The sequence below is a fragment of the Bufo bufo genome, chromosome 3 (genome assembly GCF_905171765.1).
Source record: "Bufo bufo chromosome 3, aBufBuf1.1, whole genome shotgun sequence".
Classification (NCBI taxonomy): domain Eukaryota; kingdom Metazoa; phylum Chordata; class Amphibia; order Anura; family Bufonidae; genus Bufo; species Bufo bufo.
The window spans coordinates 692,395,981-692,407,180 of NC_053391.1; the positions used below are offsets into that span (position 1 = coordinate 692,395,981).

At 45.3% G+C, this 11,200-nt stretch overlaps 1 protein-coding gene across 1 annotated transcript; it reads left to right on the plus strand.

The window, feature by feature from the left end:
- Nucleotides 1-245: 245 nt before the first annotated feature.
- LOC120994218 (trophoblast glycoprotein-like) lies at nt 246-1,774 on the plus strand. The gene has a single exon (XM_040422658.1). The coding sequence runs from the start codon at nt 537-539 to the stop codon at nt 1,620-1,622; it is 1,086 nt and encodes a 361-aa protein (XP_040278592.1). The 5' UTR covers nt 246-536; the 3' UTR covers nt 1,623-1,774.
- The last annotated feature ends 9,426 nt before the right edge of the window (nt 1,775-11,200 follow it).

An 11,200-nucleotide genomic window follows, 5' to 3' on the forward strand; every position in this document is an offset into this window, starting at 1 on the left:
ATCAGTGAAGAACGATGAACTAGAAAGGAAATGTGTGCAAGACATTGTAGAAGGTGACCTATGAATGCACTGTAGTAGCTTCTGTCAGCACGGAGCCTCCAAGGGTTAAGCATCACTGGCCGTTATCTACACAGAGACTAGGTGATGCTGGTTACTGCTGGGAATACATCCCATAGAATCTCCAGCCTTTCATCCTCTAGAATAGAAGGAGCAGCTGATGGGGGTGGGAAAGAGGGAGAGACGGGAGAGGCATTTGTGTCAGCCACCAGTCCATCCATCTGACCTGCCAGAGACATCAAAATCAAATTAAGAGTTTCCAATCCAAAGACGGCGGTCTCCCAGACTTCAGAAGCTCGGTGTGATGCTGCTGTAGAACATCCGAGAGCCTCCAGCCTCCCCATGCATTGACAGCTACTGAGGATGAGAGAGCTGACGCCTGTTTTGGTGCCTCCTTTTATTGAAAGTCACCAGGACGCAGGGGCACTTCTTCTTCTACTTTTGGTGCCACATTCTAGATTAATTCGAAACTGCGAAACATGCCACGAAGATTCAGACTCAATCGTCATGGCAACCTCATCATCACCACCGCCTTGCTGAGCTCCTCAGAAGCCCACAGCTCCCTGGTTTTGAAGTTGTTCGGGATGCTTGTCTTGGTCAATGTCACCCTTTCTTGTCCATTAAGCTGCTACTGCCATAATGACACCGGTTTGGTGCAATGCCATGTTGTGTCTCCTCAGCAGGACTTCCCCGAGGATGTCCCTCGATGGGTGCAGAACTTGTCAGTGACTGGAAGTAACATAAGCGTCCTCCAAGGTTCCTTCTTTCGGAGGTATGGGGCACCTTTTGTTAACTTAACAACTCTCCTTCTAACCAACAACAACATTCGAGCCATTGAGTCGGAGGCTTTCGTTGACCTTCCCAACCTGACCACCTTAGACCTAAGCAACAACCCCTTGGAGTCTTTATCTAACAGCACATTTTTTGGATTAGGTCAATTGGAAACCTTAAAGTTGAACAATGCTCTTCGAGAAGTGGCTCAGAATCAGCTTTTTAACTCTCCATGGACCGAAGTCTTGAGGAACCTCCGGACTTTAGAACTTACCGGAAACGATTTACAAGCTTTCCCCAAGAATGTTTTGGATCTCAGGAGCTTGAAGACCATCTACCTTGGAAATAATTCTATTAAGACTATTGACAAAGATACAACTGAGCAACTCAAGGAAATAAAACTTCAAGTCTACCTGAACCCCAACCCCATCGCCTGCGACTGTAAGACAGTCGACATGATCTTGTGGCTAAAAAACACTTCTCAGACCTCAGAAGCTCAAAGCCTCCAGTGTGCCTCTCCACAAAACCTAAACGGCACCCTAGTCTTCAACTTCAAAACTGACAATATGAAGTGCATAAGCAAGGAGCTGGAGACTGCCTCTTATGTCTTCTTTGGAATAGTCTTGGCTCTGATAGGAGTTATATTCCTCATGGTCCTCTATTTGAACCGACGAGGGATAAAGAGGTGGCTCAATAATTTCCGGGAAGCCTGCAGGGACCAGATGGAGGGATATCATTATCGATATGAACAGGATTCAGACCCGAGGAGGTCAAATGCTTCAACTGGGATATAAAACTAGTCAAACTGGTCTCCAGCTCTGGGTCTGGAGGATTTTTATTTTATTTATTGCAATGCAAAAAGGAATGAAGTCATAAGATGTATATAATTTATATGTGCCTGTAGTTACACTGTATATACTGTATGAAATACATGTCACATCTAACGCTGGTGAGTAGGACTTCTTCTTGGATGAGTCAGGTGAAAGGGAGTTCTCCTTAAAGGGATGGACACCCAGTGGTCGGGATTCCCTAAGACGTCTAATGAAAGTCCTTCTCTACGATGTGTGAGGAGAGGGGGGTCAATAAAGAAAAGATGTGCAGTACTTGTACCATAAATCAGAGCAATACCCGACAACAACCAGGAGTGGATGTACAGCAGCCAGAATCCACCTCATAATATAGATGTAGCAGAGCTACAAGTGCTAGCTGTGGTGTTACACAGGACTGCAGGGGACATCTACTACATTATCTGTACTGAGAGAGTTATCACTGGGTTATCTGTGCTGTTACATAGGACTGCAGGTGACATCTACTACATTATCTGTACTCAGAGAGCGATCACTGTGTTATCTGCGGTGTTACATAGGACTGCAGGTGATATCTACTACAGTATCTGTATTTAGAGAGTTATCACTGTGTTATCTGTGGTGTTACATAGGACTGCAGGTGATATATACTACATTATCTGTATTCAGAGGGTTATCACTATGTTATCTGTGGTGTTACATAGGACTGTAGGCAACATCTACTACATTTTCTGCACTCAGAAAGTAATCACTGTGTTATCTGTGGTGTTACATAGGACTGCAGGTGGCATCTACTACATTATCTGTATTCAGAGGGCTATCACTGTGTTATCTGCAGTGTTACATAGGACTGCAGGTGACATCTACTACATTATCTGTACTCAGAGAGTTATCACTGTGTTATCTGTGGTGTTACATAGGACTGCAGGTGACATCTACTACATTATCTGTACTCAGAGAGTTATCACTGTGTTATCTGTAGTGTTACATAGGACTGTAGGCAACATCTACTACAATATCTGTACTCCGAGAGCTATCACTGTGTTATCTGTGGTGTTACATAGGACTGCAGGTGGCATCTACTACATTATCTGTATTCAGAGGGCTATCACTGTGTTATCTGCAGTGTTACATAGGACTGCAGGTGACATCTACTACATTATCTGTACTCATAGAGTTATCACTGTGTTATCTGTGGTGTTACATAGGACTGCAGGTGACATCTACTACATTATCTGTACTCAGAGTTATTATTCTGTTATCTGTAGTGTTACATAGGACTGCAGGTGACATCTACTACATTATCTGTACTCAATTATCATTGTGTTATCTTAGTTGTTACATGGGACTGCAGGTGACATCTACTACAATATCTGTACTCAGAGACCTATCACTGTGTTACCTGTTGTGTTACATAGGACTGCAGGTGACATCTACTACATTATCTGTATTTAGAGAGTTATCACTGTGTTATCTGTAGTGTTACATAGGACTGCAGGTGACCTCTACTACATTATCTGTACTCAGAGAGCTATCACTGTGTTATCTGTGGTGTTACATAGGACTGCAGGTGACATCTACTACATTATCTGTACTCAGAGAGTTATCACTGTGTTATCTGTAGTGTTACATAGGACTGCAAATGACAAAAAAGGCAAAAAATACTGTCGACAAGTCCAATCGGGTCATCAGCAGCTGCAGTTCTCCTGCCTGGTGTCGTGGTGGTGATGAAAGGGTTAATAAGGTCAGATACTTTGTATCAATGCACTGTAAACATCTAGAGGATACAATGTATCCAGTTCTCTGAGCCAGAAAGGGGAGTAGTTTTTGCATCAAATTCATGAAGTGTTTGCGCCATTTTCTATGTGGTTTGCGCCGGGCCCTCCGTACTGTGCGCAGCAAATTTAAAAAAAGGAAGTGCGATTGTTTGTAAATTTGTAAACTGGCTTCAAAAAAGGCAAATTTTTGGTAATATGTCATAAAAAAAAGACTTAAAAAAGCAGAAATAAAACAGCCAGATCTACCTTGATACATCCGCCCCCGAAGTTCGGAACAAACAAGAAGAGATTTCCCGGTGCGCGGGCCTCAGGCCGGGTTTACACTCTTTTTTACCGCCGTTGCCGCCACCAGACTTCAGGGCCAAGCGTGAGTACATCTGCCCTGCCTGGTTCCGTCAGTCAGTAGTCGTGGCGATGCATGAAGGGCAGTGAGCGGAGTCTTTGGGAGCAACAGCACCGCCCTCATTACTCCTAGGCAGGGCTGGGACAAGGTCCACCACCAACAGAGGCTTAGCTGCCCAAGTGCGCCCCCCCCCCCCCCGGGGCGTTCCTTGTATTTTACCCCATCCAGAACCCCATCAGACCTCAGATCAGACGGAAAAGAATATTATCTTTATTTAAGAACTATCTTACTTCACCTCAGGGCAGACTCTCACGCTCTATCCCTGCTGCTGCCCGCGCTGCTCCTGGTCTCCAGAGGGCGCACATGTGACCTGACTGCGTACAGTGCGTCAGGTCAAAGTGCGCGCTGTACGCAACCAGTCAGGCAAGAGACTGAGCAGAGACCAGAGCAGCGGAGCGGCCGAGCCAGGAGCCGGAGCGGGGAGGGAGCACGTAAGTCAGTGCCAAGTGCTCACTACTCCCTCCGTCCTCCAGCGCGGCCGGCAGCAGCGACGTGGTCAGTGGCCTGCCTGCCGCCCAGAGGCTGGAGCCTCCCCAGCCTCTGTGTCGGCCCGGCCTTGCTCCTAGGGGCTCATTTGCATATCATAAAACATACATTTTCTAAAGAAGATGGGACCAAGACCACGATGTTCAGCTCTCACACGTCTCAAGTGGGGCAGTGTTGTGGTGATGACAGGACCCCTTTAATGTGTGTTTGAGAAAAGAACGGGAGGAGCATTTCTAAAGTTTTAGGTTTAAAGATGAGGCACAAGAGACATGTGATGATTGATAGATTTGGTGCAAAGTGCGGCAACACGGACTAAAGGTAAACTGACCAGTCACCTCACGATACATGTCTCCTGTAAGTGTAAGGCCTCATTCACACAACCTTTTCTTTTTTTGCGGTCCCCAAACCGCGGATCCGCAAAAAACAGAAGCCGCTCGTGTGCCTTCCGCAATTTGCGGAACGGAACAGGCGGCCCATTGTAGAAATGCCTATTCTTGTCCGCAAATCGGACAAGAATAGGACATGTTCTATTTTTTTTGCGGGCCTCGGAACGGAGCAACGGATGCGGACATCTTTTGTGGCCTCATTGAAGTGAATGAGTCCGTATCCGAGCCGCAAAATCTGCGGCTTGGATGCGGACCCTGAAAAACGGTCGTGTGCATGAGGCCTAAGAGAGGGGAAAAAGGCTGGAATTTGAGTCAAATTTATTAAGAGATGTACATCGTCATAATCGATAGTTCGATAGATAGATATGAGATAGATAGATAGATAGATTAGAAAAGACCATCTGCTGGAAAGAAGATACTCCGATCAAGGAGCTCTCTATAAGAAGATATCGTACTCCCCAAACCCTTCCTGTGCTGGTGATGGTGCAGCTGAGTTCTGTACAATGCTGCCATCTAGCGTTTGTCTGAGAGAACCACATCAGAATTCATCTGGGCTGTACAAGCTCCATATATATATATATATATATATACAGGGGCAGATTTACTAATACTATAGAAAATGATGTAAAATATGTGGATAATGTATCCATTTTTTGGGGAGTATCTGCTTGATTTGAAGGCATTTTTCTCAAATATACAAAATGTTGCAAGCCATTTTTAAAAATTGTCCTTTATCTGTTCATTTTTCTTCCTAAATTCTAATCTTATTTATTATAAAAGTTCCATTTTATCAATACAGAATACCGGGTGTGGCACAAACCACACAAAAAGCACAAACCCTTCATAAAGTTATCTGTAAAGAATAAATCAAGGCAACTGAACTTACTGTAGATTTCTTGAAAACGTTTCACTCCTTCTTCCAACGAGCTTTCTCAATTCTGAGTGACTGTACAAGAATTCTCTGGGAATAAATATGTAACTGAATCAACATCTGGTAATTATACCCAGCATGGGGTCAGAGGTCATACCCAGCATGGGGTCAAAGGTGTTGATACCATTATCCTAATTGGAGTCAGTAGGTGATAATGACCTCCAAGAAAAAGGTGTCAAGACAGCATTGTATGTGGCAGACAATAGATGTCTATTCAAGCTTGGCTTCTCCATTTTTACGTAGATGGCCTCCTTCACACCTCGTTTGTACCAATCGGCCTCCTTATCCAAAACACGTACTTGACTCTCTTCAAAGGTGGGACCTGTTTCTTTTAGATGTAAGTACACGGCTGAATCTTGACCAGAGGTTTTGGCTCTTCTATGCTGAGCCATACGCTGATGTAGTTGTTGTTTTGTTTCGCCGATATACAGTTCTGAGCATTCCTCATTGCACTGGACTGCAAGTTGTTGAAAAAGCTTCTCCACCAGTCCTCCGCTGTTTCGGTCGACTGGCTTTTGTGCATTACCCGTCAGTGTCCCATAAAGTTCCCATTACAATCCTCACCGCTCCCCACTCATCCTGATATTATGTTATTGCAGAGATAAGGAGGGACCCTGCTGCTGCTAACACTGTGTTCTTTCCAGCAGGTGGCGCTCCAGCTCTGCAGGGGCTAGCAGCCCATTATACATACACTGGATGACTGTAGACTATGTGATAGGTCAGGGGAGCTTGGTGGATTCCTATATGAAGGCAGCACCCTGCAGGATGGGGGAGGGTTCACGACTTCAAGCATAATAGAAGAGTCAGAAACTTTTGGGTGTAGTGTATGACCATTACATGGCACCCCACTAAAGGATGGGGACAGACTTGGACTCAACCATGAGATTGAGGCAGAGAGTGTATGGATGCAGACTCTCAGAGGGGGGACAAACATACTGGTGGTTCAGTCCACAAACAGGGTTCATTTACCATGCCGCCACCACCAGCCCCAGGATGGTCCCTTAGTCAGGCCTGCTATCTTCCAATTGCAATCCTCTGTCCAGAATAACTTGTACAACATGGCGGTCACTATTAACTTCACTGGTGGTTACAGTTTGACGATGTGGTCTCCTTGTGGAGGTAAGTGCACTGGCAGTCCTTATGGGGGCACCCCCCAAGTTGCTGCAGCCCATTGACACATTCTGGCCATCAGCTCATTGATGGACAAGCCCAGGTCAAACATACAGTACATCAGGCTCTCCAGCACCTCATATGATCTGACCCCACCACCAAAACCATTTTACATGGGACACGGCATGCAGAGAAATGCAAGCTTCCACCCACAGAGTCATTTTCTCGCACATCAAAAGTAGAAGACATCACACACATCATCCAAAAATCCCAGTTCTTTTCTTTCTTCGGATCAGTGGATCTCAGCCACACACTGATCCACTTCCTGTCTGCTGCTCCTTTTATAATCTCCTAGTTTCTGCTACAACAGCGACACCTAGTGTACATTATTACAATGCAGGATACACACCATGAACATAACCATAAGAGAAAACCTTCAACCTTCTACATACAGAGGCAGTTTGGGTGCAGATGAAGTCCTATTATGGTTACATGCAACATGATGATGCCCATGACAGTGGAATCCACAGCGTGTTGAGTCAATGTTTTTTCTGATAGAACATTAAAAGGGTTTTCACGGATTTTCAGATCGACTCCTGGAACCCCGCCAATCAGCTGTGAGCCCTTCAATTTCTTCCTGGACTGGTGACATCACATTTATTAGTCACATGGCCTAGGCGCAGCTTAGCCCCATTCAAGTGAATGGGGCTGAGCTGCAATACCAAGCTCAGCCACTATCCAATGGACGGTGCTGTGCTTGGTAAGCTGTGAGGAGGTCGTGGCGCTCACGAGAGCTCCAGTAGGCACTATGGCTTCCTCAAAGAGCTGATTGACGGGGTGCCAGGAGTTGGACCCCCACTAATCTGATATTAATGACCTATCCCGAGGATAGCCTCTCAATATGAAAGTCCTAAAGTGCCCCTTTAATTAGCGATGGACTTTATTATAATATAACATTATAACAATCGATCATCACATCTGCTTAATGTGCCTGCAGCCGTCTCACTGCCGCCCGCTTACCTCCTGTGGATTTCCTGAGTGGACTGAACGGGTAAAGTAAATCTAATGTAAGCAATTATTATCTAACGCTTGCGTCACTATCGAACTACAGACCCAACACAGAAGAGGAGCTAACCAAAGGAGCTTACAATCTATGAGATGAGATCATGCACGCAGACATATTACGTGTGGAGCAGTGACCGTGCTCCCGTTCAAGCGCATGCGCCCTGAACTGCCCGATCATGTGTAATGAGGTGTTAGGACGGGATAATGCCATACGTATGGTTCTGTGGTGTCCATGGGGTCTTGAAGAGGAATTCAAGCCACTTTCATACAGTAGAAGGTACATGCTTAATAATGGGGGTCTGACCATTGGAACCCCCCACAATCGCTAGAAGCGGAGGATCCCTGCCCCCCAGAGTTGTATGGAACAGTATCCTTGCATGCAGCTCCATAAGTATGATAGCTAGTCATAGTCTAGATATACGCCTGCAACAGAGGAAAGCTTAGTCTGTTGGAGTCTGAGTTGTCTGAAACCCATTTCTTGTCTCTGCACACCCTCAGATTGCTGCTCAGTCTATCACTCATGCTTTACACTGCAGCTCTGCTCTACTAAGGAAAGAAAATGTCTGATCAGTGACAGGAACACTGGACACCAGACGTTGAATGGTGGGAAGTTGTATGATGGGTTCAGGAATTTCTAGTGGGGTTGAGCGAACCCGAACTGTAAAGTTCGGATTCGTACCGAACTTTAGGATTTTTGGACCCCGGACCCGAACCCGAACATTTCAGTAAAAGTTTGTGTTCGGTGTTCGGCGCTTTCTTGGCGCTTTTTAAAAGGCTGCAGAGCAGCCAATCAACAAGCGGTTAACTGTCTGACCTTAGAAGCCATCACAGCCATGCCTACTATTGGCATGGCTGTGATTGGCCAGTGCAGCATGTGACCCGGCCTCCATATAAGCTTGGGTCAGGTAGCGCTGCAGGTCACTCTGCTGTTACTAGTGTAGGGAGAGGATGCGACTGGTGATTTCAGGGAGAGAATAGGACAGAATCTTTGCTCAAAATCTGAATCTAACTCAGCGATCGACATACATTGTGTTTTGTGGGTGCAGGGCACCATTTTTTTTATCCTGCCCTGAGCCCAGTGACCGAAAAAAAAATAACTTTAATAAGTCGGCGACGGCCATTTTATGCAAGCTCAGTGCGCCAGCACTGCATCTGAGCTTTTGGGACATTGCAAATGCCAATTTTTTGGGCAATTGACAACATCTGGTGCATTTGCAGGATTAGTCAGTGTGCAATTTAAGCTAGAAATACAGCCATAATTTTCTGGGTTTTTAAAAAACACTTTTTGTGCCAAAAACCACTATTTTCCAGATCTGCAAGTGTTAAATTCAAGTTTAATATATACAGCTTTCATATTCTGTTACAAAAAAAAAACTTTTTGGGCAATATACAACATCTGGATTAGTCAGTGTGCAATTCAAGCTAGAAATACAGCCATCATTTTCTTGATTTTTAAAAACAATTTTTTTTGCCAGATTCCACTATTTTTCTGGCCTTGCAGCATCAGCACGTGTGAAATTCCAGGGTTATATACTGCTGTCAAATTTAGTTATTAAGCAAACACTTGTTTGGGCAAAGAAAATATAGTTGGCAGCCTTTGCTGCAGATGTCATTGTGAGATACCGCCTTTACCTACTGTCTTTCTATTCAGTTATTTGAAATAAAGCCATTTTGGGCACAATTCTTTGATAGCGTCCTAGTGTGGATCAGGGCGTGTGAGATACACCCTTTAAATACAGGGCTTCTATTCAGGTATTTGAAATACGGCCATTTTGGACCAACAAATTTAATTGCGGCCTCGTGTGGATCAGGGCATGTGAGATACACCCTGTATATACAGGGGTTATATTCAGATATTTGAAATACCACCATTTGGTGCACAATCTTTAATTGAGGCCTACTGTGGGTCAGGCCGTGTGAGATACACCCTGTATATACAGGGCTTATATTCTTCTATTAATAAAACACCCTTTTTGGGGCAAAATACACAATATTTTAGGCCTTACAGCATCTTGACGTTTGAAATTCTAGGGTTGTATACTGCTGCCATATTCAGTTATTAAACAAACACCCGTTTGGGCAAAAAAAGTTTATTTGGCAGCCTTTGCTGCATACATCATTGTGAGATACAACCTTTATACATTTGGGTTATATTCAGATATTTGAAATACCGCCATTTGGTGCACAAATCATTACATGAGGCCTAGTCTGGTTCAGGCCGTGTGAGATACACCCTTTACATACAGGGGTTTGATTCAGGTATTTGAAATATAGCCATTTTGGTCAAACAAATCTTTAATTGAGGCCTAGTCTGGTTCAGGCCATGTGAGATGCAACCTTTACATACAGGGGTTTGATTCAGGTATTTAAAATACAGCCATTTTGGGCAAAAAATCTTTAATTGAGGCCTGGTCTGGTTCAGGCTGTGTGAGATACACCCTTTAAATACAGGGGTTTGATTCAGGTATTTGAAATACAGCCATTTTGGGCAAACAAATCTTTAATTAAGGCCTACTCTGGTTCAGGCCGTGTGAAATACACCCTTTACATACTGTCGTTCTATTCTACTATTAATTAAACACCCATTTAGGGCAAGATCCTAAATTCGAGAAATATAAGGAGAGCGTCAAATAAGGGACGTGGCCCAGGTCGTGGTGCTGCTGGTGGAGCTCCTGTTGCAGGGAGAGGACGTGGTCGATCTTTGCCAGCTACACGCACAAGTGAAACATCTTCCTCAGGTGCGAGTAGGCGACAGAACCTGCAGCCGTATCTGGTCAGGCCTAATGCGGCTCTACGAATGGTGAGGCCTGAACAAGTACAGGCGATAGTAGATTGGGTTGCTGACAGTAAATCCAGTTCCTTCACATTGTCTCCCACCCAGTCTCCTGCTGAAAGACCACAGTTGGCACCTGCAGCCGATGTCCATCAGACTTTCACCTCACCCCCTTGCAAATCAGGCAAGCAGTCTGAGCCCCAAGTCATGCAGCAGTCTCTTCTGCTTTTTGATGACTCTGTTAGCAGGGTTTCCTAGAGCCATCCACCTAGCCCTGCCCCAGAAGTGGAAGAGATTGAGTGCACCGATGGCCAACTACTTATCTTTCAAGATGAGCACATGGGAGGACCATCGCAGCACATCTCGGATGATGACGAAACACAGGTGCCAACTGCTGGGGCTTTCGAAAGTGTGCAGACCGACAATGAAGGCAGGGGTGAAGACTGGGTGGAAGATGATGTGGAGGACGATAAGGTCCTCGACCTCACATGGAATCAAGGTCATGCGAGTGACCTATGTAGTTCGGAGGAAGAGGCGGTGGTCACACAGAGCCACCAGCACAGCAGAAGAGGGAGCAGGGTGCAAAAGCAGAGCTGCCATCCTCTAGACAGTACGCCTGCTACTGCCCACCGCA